The sequence below is a fragment of the Typopeltis vanoorti genome, chromosome 9 (genome assembly GCF_054136105.1).
Source record: "Typopeltis vanoorti isolate ZY-2024b chromosome 9, IOZ_Tvanoo_1.0, whole genome shotgun sequence".
Classification (NCBI taxonomy): Eukaryota; Metazoa; Arthropoda; class Arachnida; order Uropygi; family Thelyphonidae; genus Typopeltis; species Typopeltis vanoorti.
Genome location: NC_143557.1, coordinates 137,405,736 through 137,433,088, shown reverse-complemented (window position 1 = coordinate 137,433,088; position 27,353 = coordinate 137,405,736). Strand labels below are relative to the sequence as shown.

At 35.7% G+C, this 27,353-nt stretch overlaps 1 protein-coding gene across 3 annotated transcripts in view; it reads right to left on the bottom strand.

Moving 5' to 3' along the window:
* The window catches only part of Piezo (piezo type mechanosensitive ion channel component), a 1,325,935-nt gene that overhangs the window by 19,081 nt on the left and 1,279,501 nt on the right, over positions 1 to 27,353 (bottom strand). For all 3 annotated transcript variants that reach the window (XM_090398322.1, XM_090398324.1, XM_090398323.1), the window contains 2 exons: positions 24,344 to 24,590; positions 3,142 to 3,409 (listed from right to left, as the gene is read on the bottom strand). In XM_090398322.1, coding sequence (XP_090254448.1) covers positions 3,151 to 3,409; positions 24,344 to 24,590 — 506 coding nt within the window. In that variant the 3' untranslated portion in view covers positions 3,142 to 3,150. The remainder of the gene's footprint in view (positions 1 to 3,141; positions 3,410 to 24,343; positions 24,591 to 27,353) is intronic.

The following is a 27,353-nucleotide window of genomic DNA, read 5'->3' as shown; positions in this document are numbered from 1 at the left end:
GGATGTCGTCCTCATCTAACCATGTCTCACTTATTCCAACAATCTCTGGGTGCACAGATGCAATCAGTGCAACCATTTCATCTGCCTTGTTTCTTATACTTCTAGCATTGGTATACAAACACAAAAACTCATTCCTGGATCTACAGCTGGTTCCACTGATACCATTCATTCGATGTGATCTCTCCATGCTGGACTTGGGCCATTTCCCTTTCTGCCTCTTCATTTTAGAACCCTTTGCAATAACATCTGTTTCCTCTTGATCCCTGGTCATCCCATTACTTTCCTGCCTACACATGCTCTCATCTCCTCTTGGAGCATCCACCTTTCTTACGCTGTGTACCCCTGTCCACCCTGAGCCTCCCCGTTTCCCTGCCTCCCCGTTTCCCTGCTCCTCTTGCACACTCATTCTCTCATTTTCTATACTCATGCCACTCACTTCCCCATTCATTTCCACTTCTTCAATCTCTCCTATCTTACTCTCCTGCTCTTCCACATCACTCTCCTCTCGATCTGATTCATTCTCTCTATTCACTTCTCTACCTTCCAGCAACAGTCTCTCCAAGCGACTCACACCATAACCACTCAAGTGCAGTCCATTGCTCCCATACAGCTCACTTCGTCCCTCAAACTCATTCCACACATTACAAACTGTACTCCCATCTCCTCACACATTTCAGCCAGAATATCATTCATAATCCTTGCTCTCTGCCTCATTTCACCACAATCATACCTAGGCAACACACTGACCACCCTTCCTGTCACACTATTCTCTTTTATCTTTCCAAGCAGTCTCCTGACATTCATTTTGACATGCTCTTTGTTCTCTCTCAAATCATTTGTACCAATTAATACAATTAACTCTTTTGCTCGCTCCCGCCTCATATTCAATGCCTCAATCACTCTACTCATTTTACCGCCTGATATAATAATCTTAATTTGTAAATAACATTAGACTAATGTACGAATTAAAAGTCTCAATTTAAAAAAAAAAATAATAAAAAAAATACAAATAAATGTGTTATCCGAGTGGTTCTTAACCAGTGTTCCCTGGAGCCCCTGTGTTCCGCGAACTGGTTACAAGTGTTACACCGGTGAAATATATCATGACGCAGTTCTGAGTGTAATTGGCTACTCTGAATAAAAATGTCGAGGGAATTATTTCCATTATAACAGAACAATTAACAATATTGGAAGAAAAGATTTCAAGTCACTTTCCTTCCTTAAATACACACAATTATGACTGGATATGAAATCCATTTGGCACAGTTAATACATTGCGTTGTGAATTTTCGTTACAAGAAGAACAATTAGTTACCTTGTCAACGGATCGTACTCTAAAAATGAAATGCTCTGAAATAACTCGAGGAATTTTGGATTTTTGTCCAAGCCCTCTCCACAAGAGCACTGAAAATTTTGGTACAATTTTCAACATCATATTTGTGTGAGCTCGGTTTCTCAATATTAACCCACATAAAAACTAAAAAGCGTGAAATACTTACTAATGTAGACAAAGAGATGAAGGTAGCTATATTGCATATTAGACCTGATATTGCTGAGAGTCAAGAAGCTCGAGTATCGCATTAAAATAAGTTCCATTTTTACTCGCATAAAAGGTAAGTTTATGCATATTTTTATTGTTAGGTTTATGACTGTAATGCTTTTGGTGTTCCCCAAATTTTTCTTATAATCAAAAGTGTTCCGTGACTCTGAAAAGGTTAAGAACCGCTGTGTTATCCTGATTAAACTTTCCCATATTTTTGATAAGGATATACAGTCATTTCAATTCAAGGTAGGGTGTTGAAGTAAGGCCTCAGCACTTTCTTTGAATAGGCATTCAAATTTATAGCAACATCTATTTAGAAGGAGAGTCTTGGACCAGAGGATGTGGTGGCTTGTCTCTATTCCGTACTGAGACAAGCCACAACATCCTCTGGTCCAGGACTCTCCTTCTACATAGATGTCACTATAAATTTGAACACCTATTCAAAGAAAGTGCTGAGGCCTTACTTCAACACCCTAACTTGAATCGAAATGACTTTTTATCCTTATCAAAAATATGGGAAAGTTTAATCAGGATAACACATTATTTTATTTTTTAATTGAGACTTTTAATTCCTACATTAGTCTAATGTTATTTATAAATTAAGATTATTATATGAAATTGTGAATTAATATCTATAATTTAATCATCACTCTGATAAAGTTTTTCCTCTCTTTAATGCTTAGCAATATAACATCATGCGGCTCGTTCTACTTTTGAATGATTGTTGGCATTCCACCTTGTTAAAAACTGTTCCTATGTAGCCACTGAAGATAGTCTGTTATTTTCAGACTGAAATATTTGGCAAATATTAAAATATTCTTGTGTAAACATGTCTAATTCATTGGAACTAAATGACATTTAAGAAGATTTTGCAACTTGCTTCTACAAGTGGAACAGATGCTGGAATCAATGTCTAGGGACATCTATATGAAAACTATATTAAAGGAGACAATAAATATTAAAAGGCAGGTAAAGGTAGGTTTCCATTATCGTGTTTAATTTAATACCACAGTCTGAGATCTTCTGATTACCTCTTATATAATTTGCAAATTAGTATTGAAATGAATAAAAACATTCTCTGTATCAAAAGTTTGTTTTTTGTAGTTTTCTTATTTATATATGTTGAGAGAATTTTTAGAGAAATAAAATAATCAAAAGTAAATTATTTCAATTAACTACACACTTATGGTAAATTTACTTCTCTAAGATCCTTGTTTGTAGATAAAACAATATTATTTATTATTCTAATATAAACCAAACAACATTATGAAACAATTTCTAGATTTCTACTAAGAATAAAAAAAAAAAACATTAAAAAATGTTAAGTTATTAATAGGAATATAAAAATAAAACTATGGATGTAATGTGTGCCATTTTTATTTTTGCTGAGTTTAGTCAGAATGAGAGAAAATTATAATGCTCAAGTATTCTAAGTATTAATTTTACTATAGAGGTAATTTTATCCAGAACTACCTTAGCATTGAGATGGAAATGTATTATTGAGATTTTCAGTGAGATTAATAAAACTAGAAAACAATAAAGAATTAACATAGTGACTAAATATTTAAAATTTTATTTTTAACCATGCATTTTTTTACCTTGAATTATCACTCATGTCTTTCTGGAGGACGTGTCCATTGAATAAGGGTTTCTGGCGAGCGGTATAGGAAGATAAGTTTGGCAAAAAGATCCTCTTCCAAGGTGAATTCTCCACTTTCTCGGACAAGATAAATATCTAGGCACAGTTGTAATACACGATCCACATATGGCATATCATCAAACATAATGTTTGAAGCAGTGCCAGCAATAATTTGTCTGACAATTCTCGAAACAACAAGCACGAAAGTTGTATAAAGACCTACAATTCTGAAAACAAGGTAGACAATTTCTTAAATTTTTTAGTCAATATGATATCAATAGATTAATAAACATACATATTTTTTAAATATGGAAACTACATTATCCATTCTGATGGTTCAAAATGTTAACCCAATTACATATCCTCTCTAGATGAACATTAAGACTGACATATAAGAAATGCATAGCAAAAAAAAACGAAAAACAACATCCAATATCATAATAATAGATTCATAGTACATTTCAAATAGCACAATGCTATTATTAAATCTTAGATGGTTAGTACAAATGGTCAGAGTCATAGACTAGCACTTTCTAACCATTAGGTTTACTTGCACTGGTTAGAAATGGAACTATACGAAGAAAACAAATATGGATGAACATCCACATGCTGATTTACATCATCAGCCATCACAGAAACTAGGAATAACACATACTATAAAATACAAAGTCTATGTGATCTCTACTGATGAAAAAGAAAAGAAAATATCTAAGGGATCTCTTCATTAAAAGTGGATATAATGGCCAAGTAGAATTAATAGAATTAAAAACATGCACAGCAAGTATAATGATCCACAACTCTAAAAGGTGCTGTCACTCTACCATTAAAAATTATTACATCAAAGTTGCACTGTTTCTCTAAATAGCATCTATAACAGGCCTGCACAACTTGATTGTCTTTGAGGGCCAAAGACAACAAAGGGCAACTTGGACCACATGACCAAGGGCTAATCATTTCGGACCTAGAATCTTAGACTACTCCACTGCAGCTAAACTTAAGTAAATTTGTTAGTAGGTCTACAGTAAACACTAATTAATATGCATATTTAAATTTTTGGAGAGTTACAATTAAAATTATAATCAAAATTATTTACAAACAGATATAGCTGCAAAATTTTTCAATAAAAACCACTTAAACATAAACACAAAGTTTAGTAATAATTTCACTGAGAATATCACACTTATTCTCAGTAAAACATGAGTGACTGGATATCACAATATGACACATTGCATTTCTTTGTCGCCACTATTTTATCAAAGTTTGGTGTCATGTTTGAAGTGGCAGTTCTTAGTATGGCCTCTAAATTGATATCACCTAAACAATTCGTTCTTGTTCGTAGGCATCAAGTCGTTATCACAGGGATGTAACTTTGAATTTTCCCGCAGCGACACTAGCGCTAACAAAACCTTGAAGTGATTGTAATAATTTGTTATTTATTAAATATGACAGTGGGAATACCTCAAAATGCAATTTATTGTCGAGTTGAAAGAAACATGATTGTGACATTAATCGCATGAACATAAACATGCAGTCTTAGTAAACATTTAATTCAAATTCTACCGTATGATTAATTACTTTCAATCAGGCAGACGGGCCAAAATAAATAGCATTGTGGCCTGTGGGCCATATTGTTGTGCAGGCTTGATCTATAAGGAAAAGGAGCATCTATACTTAGTTGTTACCTAGCTATGAAAAAATCACCTGCTAGGGATGCACTGAATATTCAGCACTGAATCAGTAGAAAGAGTCAATATTCAGTTAGCCAAAGTAGAAAAATTCCTGTTACATGCATCAAAAGCAAATGCAACCAATCAGGAAAAGTGGATCGTTATCTTCTTTGACCCACCTAAACAGAAGGGTTTCCAAGGCTGATGAGTGAACTTATCCTGCAGTACAATTTCTGAGAAAAATTTCTTTTGGCACAAGCTATCACTGTATTCCTTGAAAGAGTTTTTTTTTTTTTTTTTTTTTTTTTTCAGAAGGTGGAAATACTTATGAAGAAGCTAGATGTATGCTACTCCAAAAGAATGCTGAAAAATTTATTTTCCTATATGATAATTTATTGCAAATTCATTTTTATTATTAAATCTATAATTATTTTCTATATTTCACAATTTAATAAGTTCCATTAATATTTTTGTTATTTGAAGAAATAAGTGCAACATTTTGTCTTAATTTTTATGCTGTATTGTTTTTAAATACAATATTCTGTATGAAATTAAATGATAGTTTTACTATATTGAAATGGAGGATATCATGGATCCATTTATATCATAAAATATAGAAAAAATTATAATAATTTTAATAATTTTTTAAAAATAATTTCCATGATTTATCTGCATCTTGACTACTGTGTACAGATTTGGTCATCTGGATTTCTTGGGATGATGTGAAAAGGTGGTGGAGAAGATCTATAAAGTTTAATTGCTGGCAGGAAGCAGAGAACATGATAGAAATCTATAAATTACTATAAGGGTCCTATAAGTTGGATACAAAAGAAAATTTTCAATGCATGATAAGTAGGGAAAGAACTAGGGATCATACTTTGAAGTTGTGTAGCAGTGTGTTAGTAAAGGTGCAAGGACTAGATTTTCTGTTTAATAGGGATGAATGAGTGGAAGGAATTGCCAGAGGTGCCAGTGCTTTGACAGTGAATGAGGTGAAAGAGAGGCATGACAAATATTGTGTGAAAAATGATTAGTGTGGGACTCCCATGATGAGTTTTTCAGCTCTTTATGGAGATCCTAATACTGAAAGATGTAGGAGCCAAAAATCTGGCATAGATTTTCATAGTATGAATCAAAAATCCAAGACATCTTATATGGCACACAATAATATAAGAAAGTTTGACAAGAAAGCAGATATTAATATAATCCAGCTCAATGGAATAAAAATCAAGGACTAATGCTCAACTATGTGTGATCTTCTCTCATTAGCCAATAAACTGTGAATGAAATGGGGATATGAAAGAGAATATTTCAGGTGAAATGATGAATGTATATAATATATAAATTGTATGCATAGACTTACAGGACTGAAAAAATTAATTCTAGTTTGTGAGTCTCTTTAACATACTTAAGACGAGGGTTAAGTTTATATATCTCTGTATTAATACTCACACAGTATACGTCTGTATTGTGTATCAACTGATCTTGATGACGTTAGTCACAGTACCAAACAAACTATCTGATCTGGGATCTAATAAAAGTATTATTATTCTAAGTGGACACTGTGATATCATTATAATATGGACACATAATAATAAGGAATTCAATGTGACAGGAAACAACAAGGGTCAGAAACTGTTTGTTAGGAAAGCAATGTGTTCCACAAGTCAATTAATCCTTGCGAATTGGAGTACAAATTTCTGTTTGAGATAATATTTGCAGACATACCCATAATTGTTTTATGAGCTTATAAAAACTATTTTCCTGGTCATTAAGAAAAACAAAATCTTTCAGAAAATGATATTTTCACTAAATAAATATGGTAATGATTGCAAAAAGAAACAAGTATGGTGCATTTTGTATTAGCATTCTTGTGAAGTGATGCAATTCATTATCACAACTGAATATAGAGCCATTTTTGACATGTGAAGTATGAGAAGCTTAACAATAAAAATAAAATTATAATGGGAAAAAATCATCCATCAATTGCTGATTAAACTATGACTGGCTAAAAACCAAAAACCTTCATTTGGGAGAATTATAAATAGCAGTGCTGATGTTAATTCCCTTCAAGAAGATTTGAACAGACTTTCTGGATTGGACAAAGCCTTTGGCTTGGACTGATTAATATTGATGGATGTATACTATATTGATGGAGCTGCACTACAGGAAAGGGATGAGCTTCAAGATTTGGGAGTGCTGGATGACAGCAGACAGAGGTTATATTGCAAGTGTTGCAAAGATTGCACATAATAATGCTACTTTGCCGACAACCTGGTTAGCCGAGCGGTTAGTGTATCCACTGTCCAGTCAAAAGGCTGCAAGTTCGACTAGCATTGTGGACATGGATGTTTGTGATTGTTTCTGAAAATACTAGTGGTGGTGGTGGACAATAGATGTAGCTGGTGTAGATGGTGGTTGTCATTCACTGTAGTTGGTAGAGATGGAGAGTTGTGGAGTGGGTGCCCTCATTCAATGAATTTTTGGATTCCTTGGAGATGTCACGTAAAAATAATAATAAGAAGTAGTACACTAATATCTATGAATAAGGAGGTGGTTGTGCCATCGTATAAAGCACTGGTTAGACTACACTAATGTGCTCAGATTTGGTCAACTGGTTTTCATTGTGATGTGGAAACATTGGAGAGGGACCAGAGATGAGTGACTAAGATTTTATTATTATTATTATCCCAAGACCCTCATGGAGTCAAAGCCTCATCCAACAGGTCCTTTTGTCTCACACACACACACACACACACACACACACACACACACACACACACACACACACACACACACACACAGCTCGCAACATACTGCACCTTAACAACACTCAAATTCTCTGCAGACACAAGCCTCTCAGGCAAGGTATTCCAATAATTCACAAATTTAAATGAAAAAACCTGCTTCTCCTTCCCCTGCTCACACTCTCCTTATACAGCTTCCAGGGATGACCTCTGGTTCTCCCCTGATCTCCCACCATTTGCTGCAAAACCTCTCCAACACTGATCCTATAACAACCCCTTACTAACTTGTAGGTCTCTATCATATCTCCCTTCCTCCTATCCACTAGACTCTGTAAATTGCATCTTCTCAATCTTTCCTCATATTCGACATTCCAGAGGTCAAACCACCTTAGTCAGTTGTCTCTGGACCCTTTCCAACATCTCTTCGTCCTTTTGAAAACCAGGTGACGAAATCTATGCACAGTAGTCCTTGTGTGGCCTAATCAAAGCCTTATACAATGGAACAAGAATCTCCCTACTTCTACAAGTCAGTGTCCTCTGCATCATTCCCAGAAGTCTATGTGTTGTCTTCACAATTCTGGCAAAGCCCCCTAGATTTCAGATCATTATCCACTATCACTCCAAGAATTCTTATTTCCTTCTCCTCCAACAATATATCCCCACCAAGCGTAAATTCTACATCTCATCTTTGTTTCCCAAATTTTAAAACATTACATTTTGTAACATTGAACTTGCATCCTAATTTCCATGCCTATTCACTCAATCTATTCAAGTCTTCTTGTAAAGCCACGATAACTTCTCTAATTATCATAGTTCATCCTAACTTTGCATCATCAGCAAACAACTGAATATCCCATTCAAATATTTGCTAATATCATTAACATACAGGTTAAACAGCAATGGGCCTAAAACAGATCCCCCTGAGGCACACCACTAGTGACATTCTTCTTCTGGGATATTGCTCCCCCCATACACAACTTGCTGATACCTAACAGATAAACAATCTCCGATTCAATGCACTAATGCAATATCCAAACCATCTGCTCTAGTTTGACTATCAACTTATCATACAGTAATCTATCAAAAGCCTTTGCAAAATCTATGTCACATTCACAAGATTGAAAGACCTTTATGAACTGCTCATTAAGTATCTCCACTATTATCTTCTGTAGCAGTTGTTCTTATACCATTTTCTCCAATTAATGTTATCCTTCCATAATCATTATTTTTGTTTTTGCTGGCTAGATATCAAAAAAACTCATAGGATTCTTTTTGGCTTCATTAGCTAACTGCTGCTCAAATCTCACTTGCTACCCTTACCAAGTCACCTGCCTTGCCTGTTTTTGTAATCCTCATGGAATTGATTATTATCATTCCTCTTATGCTGCCTCTATAATGTCTTTTTTCTCTGTACTGCATGTTTAATCTCTTCATTCATCCGTTTCATACCTACCTACCTACCTACCTACCTTATTTAACCTTCTAACCCTTGGAATACATTTAGACATTGCTTCTACTAGATTGTTCTTGAATATCCCCCAAACTGCCTTGATCTCTTTTCTAGCTAACTCCTCATTCCATGCTACTCCTGCAAGTTGTCTCCTGAGCTCTTTATAATCGCCACCCTTGTAGTTCCACATATACCCTTTTCTCACAGAGATCCTTCAGTGCTGGCAAACCACCCAGGTAATCACTTCATGGTCACTTTCACCAACTAGAGGGTGAATCGACACCTCATTTATAATTACATTCTCTAATAAGATGATCAAATCCAAGACCTTCAACTCTTCATACGCCCTCTGTCTGAGGTAGTTGTCTCTCAAACACTCAAGAAACTCATTTTCTTTACTTCCAGTTGTTATCTCATCATCCAAGTCTATATTGCCATAATTAAAATCACCCATAATGCTCACCCTTTTCTTATTTGTTTGGCTAATTTAAATTTATATCCGACTTAGTATTTCATTCCATTCATCTCATACAATACCGCCTCAAAACCACTGGCACTATTTCCCTCTCACGTCTCTACTTTGTAAGGATGTACCTCTTTCTCTATCATCAATAGCACTCCCCGCCTCCCTTTCCCCCCCTTTCTATCCTCACGAAACACATCATACCCTTTCATCTCTATTCCTGTCAGGATGTCATCTTTATCCAACCATGTCTCACTTATTTCAATGATTTTTGGGTGAACAGACTCTATTAATGCAATCATTTCATTTGATTGTTTCTTACACTTCTAGCATTTGTATACAAACAGCAAGTTCCACTGATGCCACTTATTTGATGCGACTTCTCCATGCTTAACTCGAGCCATTTCTTTTTCTTCTTATTTATCTTAGAACCTTCTTCAAATCCAACTGTTTTTCCTTGGTCCCAGGTCATCCCCTTCCTTTTTTGTCTGTATTCATATCCTCATGGAGCATCTACCTTTCTTATACTGTGTTCCTCTGTCCATCCTGAGACCCGCTGTTTCCCTGTCTGTTCTGCACACCTGTTCTCTCATTCTCTATACTCATGCTGCTCACTTCTTCATTAGTAACCACCTCTTCAATCTCTCCTGTGTTACTCTCTCTGTGTTATTTTAACAGTATAATAGAACACAGAAATGTTCTTATAATAGAACATTTCTGTGTTCTATTATACCGTTAAAATAATAAACAACATGTTCGACGAACACATAAGTCTGTCCACACGTTTAAGGGTTCTTCACGGAGACGATATCGTACGCAAGACACGACAATATGGTAAGTGGAAGTTGAAATTGGCGCAGCAACTAAACAGGTTAGCCTTCTTAAAGAGGTTCCGAGACACCAAATTAATACCGAACTGTTTTAAAATCAAAAACAAGTTCCACTTGGCCAAAGCCCAACGCATCTATAAACAAGCGAGTGTAGCGCTGTTACGGGAACAGATTAACACCACTCGCCGGGAATTAGCACAAGCAAATACAACCATCAGCGCATTACAAGAATCACTGCATAATATTCTAAATACGGAACTTTGGCAGATCTTAGAGAACATCACCGACGCAACGGCAAAAAAAGAATTTGACAGAGTCAAAAACCGGCACCAAAATAAGTTCGAAAATCTACAACAACGGAACACCATACAACGACCGCAATTACAACAAGATCTCGTCGTCGTGAATCTATCGTCACTCACCTTAAGCAAAGAGGCCACGACTGCTTTAAGTCGAGGGCACAACTTTGCCATAACGCCCAAGCAAGTTCCAAAAGCCGAAATAATGGCGTCCATCGAACGAGGAATATACGACCTGCCTCCAACAATAGCTAATAACATACGTTTAGATGTGGCCAACATCCTAATCAAGTCCAACCCTCCCAAAAATAATATCCCACATAAGGAATTCATTGCTATAAAAGAGCTACACAACAACAACCAGATTACCATAACAAAAGCAGACAAAGGAAATGCAACCGTGGTGATGGACACAACTGAATATGAAAACAAAATGCACACACTATTACAAGATCAGTCAACATACAAAATTATAGATCGCAATCCCACCAACACACAAAAGAATAAGGCATGAAAATTATTAAAAAAAGTCACTTTCTGGCCCAAAGACACAGTTAACAAACTCAAACCCTTCCATGTTAAAACACCGAGGATCTATGGATCACCAAAAATTCACAAACCAGGCACACCCCTACGCCCAATTGTGGACAGTATAAATAGTCCCACATACAAACCTGCTAGACATTTAGCGAAGCTACTAGCCACTCTCACTAACAATTCTCCCTCCTTTGTCAAAAATTCAGCACACCTAAAAAGCATCTTACAACACCTTACCCTAAAAAGCTCAGACTTAATAGTAAGCTTTGACATCACTTCACTATTCACAAATGTACCACTAATAGAAACCCTCAATCTACTGAAGTCACACTTCCCCCCTGATATATTTGAACTATTCAAATTCACAATACATGCAGGATATTTCACATGGAAAGGGAAAATATACAAACAAATTGATGGGACAGCCATGGGCTCCCCCCTTCCCCCCCTAGCCAACTTTTACATAGAACACCTGGAAAAACAAGCAATCAATACAGCCACTCTCAAACCAACACTTTGGCTACGCTATGTTGATGATGTGCTTGCTATTTGGCCACATGGCCCTGAGACATTGAAAACATTCTTAGCACATTTAAATAGCCAACATCCAAAAATCCACTTTACTATGGAACTGGTAAGCCAACAACTGTCTGCCCTTCCTGGATACACTCATCACACGTCTCCCAGATGGTTCCTTATCATTTTCAGTTTTTAGAAAACCTACACATACAGGCAGATACTTACACAAACAATCACACCATCATCCTTCTCAACAATATGGCATATTAAAAACGCTAACCCATAGAGCGAGAGCAATCTGTTCCAATGACAAGGCTCTTACTGCTGAACTGACTCACTTACGCCACACCTTCTTGGCCAACGGCTACAATCCACATAAAATAAACAAAATACTAAACACTCCTAAGAAACCCCTCCCACCATCCACCACAGAGAACTACAACAAAACAGTCACCATCCCTTACATTAAAGGCACATCCGAAAAGATCTCAAGAATTCTCAATAAACATAAACTACGCACTACATTCAGACCATGTAGCAAATTAGCCACCCTCATCCGCTCACCCAAGGACAGCATTCCTCCTTTATCACATCCAGGAGTCTACCAAGTACCCTGCTCATGCAATCAAGCCTACTGCGGTCAAACAGGAAGAACTGTGAATATCCGCATCAGCGAACATAAACGATACGTCCGGAATTATCATTATGGGAAGTCGGGCCAAGCAGACCATGCTCTGGATACCCCTGCACACAGGATCAACTGGAAAAAACACAAAAGTACTACACAGAAACCCGTATAAATAATCAGAGAGATTGTTCTTAGAGGCGACAGAAGCCCTAAAACACACTCCAAATCTCAACAAATATGGCTGTATTAACTTGCCGAAGATCTGGGAGACAGTCATATTAAGAAAAAACTAGCACTTTTCTAGGACTCTAGTAATATATGATAGTTTTTTTTTTTTCAGATAGAGGGCGCCAAAATCAGGACTTTAGTCTTTGTGTTGCTGCTACAATTTTGTTTAAGTACACCATGTTGTTTTAGTCTCGCGTATTGTGACAAACAGTGTTTTTGTGCTCTGAAGATGCTGGTTATAATACCAGCGAAATATCAGCATCAAGTTAATAAATTATTTACTTAGTTTCTGTGTTCTATTATACCGTTAAAATAATAAACAACAGATTGGCATATGTACTTATCATTTTACATTATAAATACTGCAGGAAGGACACCAAAAGAAAAAAAGTGAATATAAAAAATATGAAAGTGAGAGAAACTAGCAGAAAGGAGAAGGCACTGTATGGAGACTTGATGATAAGAAGCACATTTAATGGGAAAGCGAAAAAGTACATTTCCCAGAAGTGAAGTGTTAGTGAAGCTGTTAGCTTTGTGAGAAGAGAGGTAAAAGAATGGATTGTTTGGCTGGCAAGAATATGCAATGAAAAATATGCAATGAGAAAAGATAGAGAGTCATAAGACAGAAGTGAAGAAGAAGAGTGAGACAATAAAGATTCTGAGTCTGCTGATGAAAAGGACTGAATTGAAAAGAGAAGCTACAATTGCTAATGAGAAGACTGCAAGAGGAATGATGTACAGTTTATAGATGTATGGAGCAAAACTGATAGATAAAAGAACATGTACATACCTGATGGACTACATTTGAATGATTTTGGAGTGAGATGCTTGGAGAGAATGCTGTTCAGCAAGATGCTGGAAGTGCAAAATCAATGAAACTAGAAGTACTGGGGAGGGAGGGAGGGAGGGAGGAGCAGTCAAGTGTAGGTTCAGCACAGATTTCAAATCTGAATTGGCTGGTGATGACATTATGCAAGGGGCAACTGTGGGTCCAGGGTGATATTGAAATGCATCACATGAATGCCAAAAGTATTGGAAAAACAAAGGAGAAAGAGTTTTTGGCATTGGTCAGCTTGATCTAGCCAAAAATTATAGACATCAGCAAGTTCTGGTTGATAGAAATAATACAATTGCAGAGACAGAATCTAAAGGGTATTGTCGTTTTAGTGAAGATAGAGTTCTAGAATAGGACAGGAGGCATAGGGTATTGCTGATGATAGCTGAAAATTCATATAAAATATTGATTTTTATTAATAGCTACAATCAATAAAAATAAAAGTTAATGAGGATTTTAGGCCTGCAGAAAATAGTTCATTTGGAGATATATATCTGGTGGTGATAGACATCAATAGGACAACACACACACACACACACACACACACACACATATATATATATATATATATATATATATATATATATTGTTATATAGACATAGACACCACTGGCAGATTAGCAATGAATGTAGGCTGAGAAATTATCATGGAAGACTTCAACTGGATATAGATTGGAAAGAGAAAAGAGCATATGGCAAGATGGAAGTGGAATTTATAGAGTTATTATAATAATAACCTGAAACAGCACGTGATGAAGGGGACAAGACATTTGAGAGTGCTGGATTTGGTAATACCATCAGAAGATCTATTGCCAAATCCAACACCTCTAATCAGGGAAAGCGACTATGCAGTCTTTTTTCTTTTTTTGGAGTCAAAACTAAACTTCATCTTGGAGCTGCACCACAGCTTAAGAAGTTACAAGGGAAGAATATCAGTAGTGCGTGGGAAGAGGGCAGCAGGGATTTTTTTGAGAAAAGCAGCATCATACTGCATATCCATGGTCAGGAGGATAAACAAAATGTGGTGAAAGTAGGAGCTGGAAAAAAAAAAGCAAAATTGCAGAGATAATATAAAGAAATAGGTGATGATCACATTCATGAGCAGTATAAATAACAAGGAAGAAGGGTAACTAGTAGTAAAAAAAAGAAGACAAATCAGAATATGAGAGAAAATTAGCTAAGCAGGCCAAATTAAATTCAAAAGTGTTTTTTTTTTTTTTTTTACTATGTAGTGAGTAAGAGGGAGGATGATTACGGAAGGATGACTTTAATTATCAATGCTGATGGTAAGAAGGTGACAGAAGCAGAAGAAATAGTTGAGTTACTAAGTGATTATTTTGCAAGGGTGTATCATCCAGGTGGAGGTTTTGCAGTTACTAATATAACAGAGACTGAGGTCAGATTTGAGGTAGAGGAACAAAATGTGCTCAGCATATTCAAAAATATCAATGTGAATACAGCAATGGGACTTGCCCATGTGCTATGTGAATGTGAAAGAGAATTGGCAGTGGCCCTGATGAAATTATTCAATCTAAGTCTCAAAGTCTCAGGTCTGACAAGTTTCCAAGAGAGTGGAAAGAGCGTAAGATAGACCATTACATAAAGACAGAGGTAGCAAATTACAGACCAACTAATATCTCAAGAGCGGTGGTTAAAGTATTGAAAAAGTTAGTTAAAGGTAAAATATGGCAGTGAGTAGATAGGAATACATCTTCTAGTGAGAGGCAAGGCCTGTGCACCTAGGCAAGGATTCACCTGAAGATGAGAGCACGTATTGATCAATATAGCACAGGTAAGTCTAGGCATGTTATTTGTAACCTGATGTGAAGAACTAGCAACAGGTGATATGGGAGGTTCTTCAAATGATACTATGGCACCTTATTTGATAACCTGTTCCAAGTCCCGAGGAACATAACTGGGCATGGATGGGTCAGATGATCGGCGATTTTCAAAGCTTGAAAATTTGTGGTCTGCTGAATTACTTCCTCCTTTATAATATCCAAATCACTCTGTTTTTCACCCATGAGATCTTCTAAACCTTTCAACCTCCGAGACTTAGTTACTTTCATGAGTGTAGGAAGCTGGTCCTGTGAAATCTTCACCTCTCCACTGTAACGACGTCCACAACTGTTTTCGGATCAGTGTATTTCGTGTCATTGACAATAACAGTAGAATGTTTACAAGAATATTCCATAAATAAACTCTGCAAGAAAAGACTACATGCAGATATTACCATTTTGTAAGCCTTTAAACTCAATCCCACACATTTTAATGTCACATTTACCAGGATTTCATTTGAAAGTAACTGATAATTGGAATTGGAAGAACGAGGGTACATTGCCCTTCGATTGGAAAAGGCCCAAGTTTGATTCTCGTCATGAAAGGAGGAATCTTTATATGTTTTTTTTTTTCAATTGAAGGTTAGCTGATCTCATACAGAGGTAGCAGGGTTTTTTCTCCTGGAAACTCAGGTTTTTCATCCTGCATACAGACAAATCGGCCTTAAGGACAAATGCAATTTACAGACAAAAAAAATAAAATAAAATAAAAAATAAAAAGGTGGTGGTGGTGGAAGGCGGTAAATGTCATTAATGTAGATGATGGAGGGTTGTAGAGCAGGTGTCCTTCCTCGATGAGTCTTTGGACTCCTTGCAGGTGTCACAAAATAATAATAATAATAATAATAATAATAAAAAGTGGCTAATATATTGATCTGGTAATTGTTCCACTTAAACAAATTTGATTGGTTTTTATCTTTTAGATTATTATTAAACACCAATTAGCAACTAGTCAATTTACAGAAAGCAACTGTAAATATTCAATATCTAACACACATTTATAAATCATAACTGAAAAACTTTTAATATAATCACACAAGCATATCCAATAATTATTTCCTAGGTAATATATACACCTTCAGTCTTATTAGAATTGATTTCCTATCAACGCAACATATTTTTCAACATTAAGTAATGAAGAAAATTAGGCTTAACTTTCCCCACAACTAGAGTCATGCAATTAATGAACTGCTCACCTAACTACTTAAAAAACTGCAGGTGTTGCCAAAATGCTTCAAACATATCATTACATGAACAACATTAAACAAACAAAACATACCTAACACAAAACATCTGAGTATTATACATTTATAATCAATAATTTTCAATTTAAAAAGAGTATAATACCAGCTAAATACCAGCTGACAACAAATATTAACTAAATACCAGCTGATACCCACTACACGAGCTACCACAATAGCAAGATTCTGCTTAACAACAACTATGCTGTCATAATAGCAAGATTAGGCTTAACAACAATGATTCCATATTCATACAATCTGATAACAAATACCCCACACAAAAATATAAATAAATAACTTCAAAGAAATATCTAACTCAGAATTAAACACTCATTAAATATCATTTTTTTTCAATTTGAAGGGGAGCGCACTAGAAACCAGTCCACATCACTGCACTGCCATGCATTATTGTGTGGAGTTACAAAGTTCAGTTGATAAGCAGAAAAGGGGAGGGGATATGATAAACGCTTAAAGGTATTAAAGGAGTTCCATAAGACTGTTATGGAACTCCTTTAATGGAACTTCACTAAAGAAAGTTTTCAATATATGACAAATATATATATATATATATATATATATATATATATTATTATTATTATTAAGGGCAGTGGTTAAATTCAGCCACTGGAACTTTTTTCTGTTTTGTGACTTTTCTTCCTTTACAGTAATTAAGCCTAGCGTGAAACAGACAGCAATGGCAGGTTATTAAGATGTGGATATGATTGGTGCTGTATTAACAAAAGAACATGTGACCAAAAGAAAAGCATAGCCGACAAATGCAATAAAATGCTAACTCTCTTCAACTGAATTTCATATGTGAAACTGCCATACACACACACACACACACACACACACACACACACACACACACACATATATATATATTTTTTTTCTTAGTTTTAACATGTTTGGTTGAATTTTGCTTTGGGGCAAGCAAACTCACACATATCTAATTAATAACAACAGTTTTTAGTTAGATACTGTATTAGCCGGTGCAACATATGGTTTTGATTGAGTCTACAGAGCATCGTTTCTGTATGAGGGGACATGTGATTCATTAATTAGTGTTGTTTTATTCCAGTTTCTCTAATTGCACTATTTGTTGAGAAATATATTACACAGACTGCTCATAACTTATTCACTGACATAATAAAAGTACTTGTTTTCACTTGTACTTGCCTCTGCAGTATAGAGGCTGTTGGGGAGGGCATGTTGTTTATCACTGCAAGCAAGTTACTATCGCCTGACGTGAACGAATATAAGCTTTTTTTTTTTTTATGTGCAAGGTATGCGAGGGGTGCTTAAAGGTCAAAGCTGTATAACTGAGAGGAGACCTCCACATAGCCTTTAAAGGAATGCGGAGAACTGACCAGGGCTTCTGGCCTAATGTCCAATCCTCACCTTCTCGTGGTGCACCCTGTTGGGTATCTACCTGGATACAGAACGAACAAGGATGGGCTGGCAATTTGGGATTTAGCCGAACAAATTGTATTCTTATTGGTTAAACCAAAATAAAAAATGATGGTACAAAATGACAAAATTTTGCCGGCCTGGGGCATCACCCAGTTAAACAAGGTCCCCAATTGTTTTTACCAGGGAACCAGGGCGAATAGCGAAAAGTCAGTTAGTGGAACAAATCTGAAAACACACCCAAACTCAACATCACCAGAGTTAAAGATTGGTACTATCAACATAAGAAGCCTGAATGGCAAAGAAATGGAGCTGGCTGAGGAATTAGATAAGTACCAGATCGACATAATAGGGGTGACTGAAACAAAAAAGACAAAAACTGGTGAGATCTTTCTGAGCAATAAATACAAAATGTAATATTCAGGCAATGACAATCAAGGAAAAGAAGGAGTAGCCACAGTATTCAACACAAAATACGAGGCTAATCTTCTTGAATGGCAGTCAGTCTCAAGTAGAGTAATGTGGGCAAATATGATAATGGGAAACTGGACAATGAGACTTATTTGTGCCTATGGTCACATAGAAGTTAGAAGTGGAGGAATTTTTTGATGCTTTAGAAAAAGCAACTGACACAATGAAAAAGGAAAAGTTGGTGCTTGTTAGGGATCTAAATAGCAGAGTAGGAAATGATTGTGAGACATACAAAAATATTTTGGGAAAATTTGGAGAAAAGAGCAAAGCTAATAATAATGGCAAACACCTGTTGGTTATTTCTGCTCAGGACATGGACTGGTTATTACTAACACCATGTTCCAACATAAAAATGTGCACAAATTCATATGGAGAGAAGAGGCAAGGAATAAGAAAAGTCTCATTGACTATGTTATTGTTGATAGTGATGTTTTCTCACTGGTGCAGGACACCAGAGTGTACAGAGGATTTGAAATTGGAAGTGATCACTATTTAGTCTTGAGCAGGATAAAATTGAATTTCATATTGAAAAGAATAACATGTAAGAAAGTTAGAAGTGAATAAAAGTTGAGCAGCTCTCAGATGTGAACTGTAGACTAAAATACACAAAGATTATTGAAGAAAAAATGAAAGAGTTTGAGAACAAGAATCAAACTTTGGAGATTCAGTGGCAAACTCTGAAGAAAACATTGATTGATTCTGCCAGAGAGGCATTTGGAGAGGTTGTGTGCAAGGATAAAAAAATCAGAACTCCCTGGTGGACACAGGAAGTTAAAGAGGAGGTGAAGGAAAAGAAGAAAGCATATCAAAAGTTCTTGGCAAATAAGTCAGCTTGTGCTCTTTGAGAATACAGAGACAAATGCAAGAATGCTAAACACTGGTCTAAACACAAATCTAGCTAAACAAAAGTCATGGGAGGACTTTGGCAAGAATATAGAAAATAAATATCAAGAAGGTGGCAAAATATTCTGGAGGTTGTTGAAGAAGCTTAGGAATGGAGAAAAGAGTGCTGTAAAAGTAGTCAGAGATGATAAAGGTGACATGAAAATTTGAGAAAAAGATATCCTTGAAGTATGGAGTAATTACTTTGAAAAACTGCTGGCAAAATATTCTGGAGGTTGTTGAAGAAGCTTAGGAATGGAGAAAAGAGTGCTGTAAAAGGAGTTAGAGATGATAAAGGTGACATGAAAATGGGAGAAAAAGATATCCTTGAAGTATGGAGTAATTACTTTGAAAAAATGAAACAAGCAGTGATGACAACACAGTGGTAAAAAACACTGACCAGGCATGTAGTCAGGAATACATATCCATACTTGAAGTAGAAAAAGCCATCAAATGCTTGAAATGTGGAAAGGCAGCAGGAGTAGATGATATTCGACAAGAAATGCTGAAGTATGGTGGTATAAGAGTCTTACAGTGGCTGCACTGCATAGTTCAGAAAGCCTGGACAGAGGGACGAATTCCCGATGATTGGAGTAGAGCTCTCATAGTACCCATATATAAAAAGGGAAATAAAACTGAATGCGAGAATTACAGAGGTATTTCCCTACTGAGTGTTCCTGGCAAGATCTATGCAAGTATACTTGAGAAACGGTTGCAAAGAATTGTGGAAGAAAAGCTTGGTGAAGAACAATCTGGATTCAAGCCAAATAGAGGCTGTCAGGATCAGATCTTCACTTTACGACAAATAGTCGAGAAAGCATGGGAATATAACAGAGATCTGTATTTAAGTTTTGTCGATTTGGAAAAGGCATATGACAAAGTGCCAAGAGAGAAGCTATTCAATACGCTACAGTTATATGGTGTCAATGGGGCATTATATCAATCAATACGTAGTCTTTATTTGAGTTGTAAGTCAGCAGTTAGAATTGAAGGAAGTACAGGAAGATGGTTTAATGTTAAATCTGGTGTGAGACAAGGTTGTACATTGTCTCCTCTGTTATTCATTATCTATATGGATCACATTATGAAGGAAAGTAGTATTAAACATGATATCAAAATTGGAGATGTTAATGTCAGCTCTTTGCTTTATGCGGATGATGTTATACTTCTAAATAAATCCGCTACAAGTCTGCAAGATTCTCTGACTAAATTGAATAGCTGTTGTAATAGATATGGTATGAAGGTCAGCAATAAAAAGACAAAGACAATGAAAATAGGCAGAATCATTGAAAATGTCAACTGTGTTGTGAATGGAGAACCTGTGAAACAAGTGAAACATTTCAGCTACTTAGGCACGACTTTTACTGAAGATGGTAAATTAAATATAGAAATAGACAACAGAATCAGCAAAGCTGGCATGGTAGGAAGTCAATTGAATAAATTCATATGGAATAAGAGAGAAATTAGTCAGAAAACTAAATTAGCTGTATACAAGACAGTGTTCAAACCAGTTTTAACTTATGGATCTGAGAGCAGGGTCAGAAGTAAAACACTTGACCAAAGACTAGAGACCGCAGATATGAGAGTCCTGAGAAAGATTATAGGCGTGAACAGATGGCATCAATGGCAATATCATATTAAAAACGTGGATATTAGGAAAGAACATGACATTGTTGGCATCCAGGAATGCGTTAGCAGAGCTAATCTCAGGTGGTATGGTCACTTAAACAGAATGGGCAAAGAAAGATTAGCAAAACAAGTGTTCTCTGCTAGGTTGGCAGCTAAACGACCCAGATATAGGTGGATTGATATGATACAAAGTGCCTTAGACAATAGAAATATAAGATCTGATAATGTTGGAGTCTTGACAAGTAACAGACTGATTTGGAGGAAAATTGTAGATAGGAAGTTAGTAATGATTTAATTTTTTTCATAATGAATCCACAAAAACACAGAATTCCCATCAGTTGCAATGCGATAATATTAATATGCTGAACGAAAGGAAAGATTTACTAGACACTTGACCAGTGGATCACATTCAAAAGTAAGTACAATTGGTTATTTTGTTCAGCATATTAATGTTTTGTGACTTTTCTTCCTTTATGGTAATTATGCCTACATTATTGTGTTATTATTCAATCAACTGTTTACAGTTTTGAAAGTGCATATAAAGTCAATATCAACAGTCGCTGATTATGAATGCATGATGAAAGGGAAGGGGAGGTATGGAACTTCCTCGGATAGCATTCAAAAGTAAATACAATTGGTTATTTTGTATAGGGCCCTGGAACTTATTCGTAGAATTTAACCACTGATTAACTTGGATGATCGTAGACATTTTTATATTAGAATTTTACTGACTAGAATCACCGAGATAAGACAAAAACTTTAATTAGAACACAACTAGTTTCGTCGGAATGCTGACTACTTCAGATGCACATACTATCACAAAAAACTGGAAACCTAGCAAGATAAAAAATGAACTTCTCATATAAACAAAGATGGGATGCAGAATTTATGCTTGGTGAGAATATATCATTGGAAGTAGAGGATATAAGAGATCTGGGGGTGATAGTGGATAAGGATCTAAAATTTAGGGGACACATCGCCAAAATTGTGAAGACAACACAAAGACTTCTGGGAATGGTGTGGAGGACACTGACTTGTAGAAGTAGGGAGATTCTTGTTCCATTGTATAAGGCTTTGATTAGGCCACACATGGACTAATGTGCCCAGATTTGTCTCCTGGTTTTCAATAGGATGAAGAGATGTTTGGAAAGGGTCCAAAGGCAACTGACCAAGGTAGTTTCTGACCTCTGGAATGTCGAGTATGAGGAAAGATTGAAAAGATGTAATTTGCAGAGTCTAGTGGAGAGAAGGAAGAGGGGAGATATGATAGAGACCTACAAGTTGGTAACGGGTTGTTATAGGATCAATGGTGGAGAAGTTCTACAGAGAATAGTGGGAGATCAGGGGAGAACCAGAGGTCATCCCTGGAAACTGTATAAAGAGGGTGTGAGTAGGGGAGTGAGAGGCAGGTTTTTTTCGTGCAGAATTGTGAGTGATTGGAATGCCCTTCCTGAGAGTGTGGTGTCTGCAAGGAGTTTGAATGTGTTTAAGACACGGTATGATGAGATGTGTGTGAAATAAAAGGACCTCCTAGATGAGTCTTTGACTCCATGAGGTCTTGTTTAATAATAATAATAAACAAGTTAGGAACAATAACAGTCAAGTTTGAACTGGTGTCTGTGTGGCATGTCTTGTGTGAGGCATTAGTGAGTTGGAACTATCTCGAGAACGGCAAAACTGAATTACTGCGCTGTGTGAATCAGGTAAGCTATAACTTAACACGTTTGCTGCCAACTACAAGTATACTCGTAGTTGGTATATGAGCCTCACAAGCCAACTACAAATATACTCGTAAGTCGATTACTGACTTCCTATGCCAAGCATGAGTTAATCCATAGTATAAGCATGCTAATTTGGACCCTTGGCTTGTGAATAAAGTAGAGAGCAAATCTGGGGGCTTGGTAGAAGAAAAATAATTTCAGCAAAAGTATAGTATATTATAAGAGGTATTGTTGAGTATTTATATAATTTATTAATGCTTTCTTTTACTGGCCATGGCATAATTGAAGTTTTTATTTAGATAATTTTAAATAATTGTAAGACTAGACGTAATAAACCTTACTGCACTGAATGCGGAACGTTACTGACCCTGAACTCAAGTTACACAGTCGTCAGCGCATGTAAGATATAGGTGGGGGTTGATACGAGATTACTCGTAGTTGGCATATGAAACAAAAATCTGTCTGATAAGCCAGTTACGAGCTAACTCATACTGACCTCGTAGAAGTGAAAGTGCTTGGCATGCAGTAACAAACTATGCCCGAGGAGTGGCAGTGAACGTGTTAAATTACTGTTCATGTGTGAGGGGTCCAGAACTATTTCTTTTGATTCTAAGATGCGTCTTTCTAGTAATTCAGTTTTGGCATTCTCGAGATAGTTCACACTCATTAATGCCTCACGCTAGACCTGCCATGCGGATGCCAGTTCAAACTTGACTGTTGTTCCTAACTCGTTTATGTGAGAAGTTCATTTTTTATCTTGCTAGGTTTCCAGTTTTTTGTGATAGTATGTACACCTGAAGAAGTTAGCATTCCAACGCAACTAGTTGTGTTCTAATTAAAGTTTTTGTCTTATCTTGGTGGTTCTAGCCAGTAAAATTGTAATATATATATATTAGAGAGAAAAAATCAGGGGTTGGGTTACTCCTGGAAGTTTTATAAGAGTGTGGTTAGTATGGATGCCCTGACTAAATTTTTTGCTTGGAAAGTGGTGAATGAGTAGAATGGATTGCCAGAAGATTTATGAATGCCCTCACAGTGAATGAGCTAAAGGAGAGTTATGATAAGTATTGTGTGCATAAAGATTAGTACAGGTCTCTGACGGGGGGGATCATCTGACTCCATGTAGATACCCATATAATAATAATAATAAGCAACATAAAGGATTAGTATATCTTTCAAATAATAGTTTAACTACATATTAAAAACATTATCTTTGTATGAATGTAGTTGTCTGTCTATGGCTTTTGCATGTTAAGACTAGTTTTCTTTCTGAAATCAAAGATGACACCGTTTCTGAACATTATGCATATATCCTTACTGAAGTAAAACATTAGGGAAAAAAATATAAACAATTTCAAAACATTACTTCTTGAAATTCTGGGCATAAAATTCTTTTCATATAAAAAATTATTTCCAGAGGAAAGCTACAAGGCAATAAATAATATTAGTGTCATAAATTACTATTAGCAATGGTGCAATGGATATACTTTTCCTTTAGTGAATAGAATAGGTTGTCAATGGTGATGGTATATTACAGTGAATTTTTTAAAAGCATACTCTCCCTTAAATTCATTACCAGTATATAATGTGGTGGTAATTAATTTAAGTAAAAGTACGTTAGGTAGAGTTGAGGTGAATGGGCTTGCATCCATTCAAATCACTCCAGGGAATTTGGAAACGCAACGAGTCTTTGAACTTCAAATGCCAAATAATATTAATAATTCTAAAAGTTTAATAAGGTTTCAGAGTAAAGAAGCAATTCTTACCCATATCCAGAAATCATTGATAATTCTGCTGGGAAAACTTTATCAATAAAGGCAACTATTTGCAAGTACTTGCGATCGCATTCCAAAAAGTTGCAAATGTTCGACGACTTCTCACTTTCTGCAGTGTCCATAATCATCCACCATTCAACTGAACTATCAGGATCATATGTATCACTAAATTTCAATTCTAATTTTATATCACGAAAAGCATCTTTGGTTCTTTGATCCTCAGGATTATCATCAGTTGCTAAAATATTTAAAAATATATCAATACATAAATATCAAACCAGTAAAAAAAAATTCAACTTACAAGTGTAATGTTAATAAAGTAATATAAAAGATCCTAAAATTATATATATCTAAAATATATAAATACATAATTATTACACTAGCAAAACAGGCACTTTCTCTACTGTTACATTTTAGCTTCATCAACCCATCATTATAAACATTCAACATGTCACATTTTTCTTTCTACACATACCAGCCACTGAATTAGAAATCTTTATGCAGATGGCAGTGAAGGAAAAGAAGAAAGCATATCAAAAGTTCCTGGCAAATAAGTCAGCTTGTACTCTTAGAGAATCAAGAGACAAATGTAAGAAAGCTAAACACTGTGCAAAACTAGCTAAACCAAAAGCATGGAAAGATTTTGGAAAGACATAGCAAATAAATATCAAAACGTTGGCAAAATATTCTCGAGTTTGTTGAAGAAGATCAGAAATGGAGGAAAGATAGTGCTGTAAAAGGAATTAGAGATGATAAAGGTGAGATGAAAACTGGAGAAAAAGATATCCTTGAAGTGTGGAGTAATTACTTCGAAAAATTGCTAAATGAAACAAGCAGTGACAGCACAGTGGTAAAAAAAAACTCAATAGGGATGCAGTCAGAAATACATATCCATACTTGAAGTAGAAAAAGCCATCAAAAGCCTGAAAAGTGCAAAGGCAGCAGGAGTAGATGATATTTGATCAGAAATGCTCAGGTATGGAGGTCTTACAGTGGCTGCATTGGATAGTTCAGAAGACATGGACAGAGGGACAAATTCCAGATGACTGGTGCAGAGCTCTCATAGTATTTATATATAAAAAGGGAAATAAAACTGAATGTGAGAATTACAGAGGTATTTGCCTACTCGGTGTTCTTGCTAAGATTTATGCAAGTATAATTGAGAAATGGTTGAGTAGGACTGTGAAATGGCAGCTTAGTGAAGAACAAGCTGGATTCAGGATCAGATTTTCACTTTATGACAAATAGTTGAGAAATCATGGGAATATAACAAAGATCTGTATTTAAGTTTTCTAGATCTGGAAAAGGCATATGATTAGGTGCCAAGAGAAAAGCTATTCAAAACGCTACAGTTGTATGGTGTCAATGGAGTATTATACCAAGCAATAATTAGTCTTGATTCGAGTTGTAAGTCAGCAGTTAGAATTGAAGGAAATACAGGAAGATGGTTTAATGTTAAATCTGGTGTAAGACAAGGATGTACATTATCCCCTCTGTTATTCATTATCTATATGGATCACATTATGAAGGAAAGTGGTATTAAACCTGATATCAAAATTGGAGATGTTAATGTCAGCTCTTTGCTTTATGCGAACAATGTTATACTTCTAAATAAATCTGCTACAGTCTGCAAGATTCCCTGACTAAATTGAGTAACAGTTGTAATAGATATGGTATGAAGATCAGCAATAATAAGACAAAGATAATGAAAATAGGCAGAAGCATTGAAAATGTAAACTGCATTGTGAATGGAGAACCTGTGGAACTAGTAAAACATTTCAGCTACTTAGGCATTATTTTTAGTGAAGATGGTAAATCAAATATGGAAATAGACAACAGAATCAACAAAGCTGGTATTGTAAGAGGTCAACTGAATAAATTCGTATGGAATAAGAGAGAAATTAGTTGGAACAATAAATTAGCTGTATACAAGACAGTGTTGAAACCAGTTTTAACTTATGGATCTGAGAGCTGGGTCAGAAGTAAAACACTTCACAAGAATAGAGACTGTAGATATGAGAGTCCTCAGGAAGATGAGGGGCATGAAGAGATGGCATCAATGGCAATATCATATTAAAAACGAGAATATTAGGAGAGAACTTGACATTCTCAGCATCCAGGAATGCGTTAGCAGAGCTAATGTCAGGTAGTATATGGTCACTTAAACAGAATGGGAGATGAAAGATTAACAAAACAAGTGTTCTCTGCCAGGTTGGCAGGAAAAAGACTTAAAGATAAAGGTGAATTGATACGGCAAAAAGTGCCTTAGAAGATAGAAATATAAGATCGGATAATGTTGTAGTCTTGACAGGTAACCCTTCATTTTCGAAATAATGGATTTTACAACCGTGTTATAACTAACTATTTTTATTATCCCGACGTTTCGATCTTCATATCAAGATCATCATCTGGAGCATACACATATATACAAGACAAGCTGAGTTACATTACAAACTGTAAACTAGAGAAACAATGATTTGATCACATGTTATTCTACTGGTATGACCTCTAGTGAAAAAAAAAAAATTATAAATCAAGCTAGATTTAATTTAAGATAACACGAATAAACATTTCTTCTTTTAGATAGTTTTCTTTCAGTAACAATGATATCCTATTTTTAGTATTACAATTGTTATTTTTGATTTATGATCCTGGATTTCCTACAGTCCTGTTTATAGTTGTTCTTAGAGAGGAAGGTTCCTTGGGTCAATTATGTGGCTTCCATATCTATGGTATTTTAAGACCTTCATTATTGTTCAGATTGGGGCGGTCGATAATGATTTCACAGGCTTCGTTAAATTTGCGTTCATATGATGTATTGGTGTAATGTAGACAACTAGTGCTTTTTCTAGACAATTCTATGTAAGGTGTTCACAGGGCATGATCAGAAAGGCCAGCTTCATCATAATTATTATATTTAATGTGTTCTTTTTGTTTGAAAGGAATTGTGCATCCCGTTTCTCCCATATATATATATATGGTGCAATGAATACGGTATATA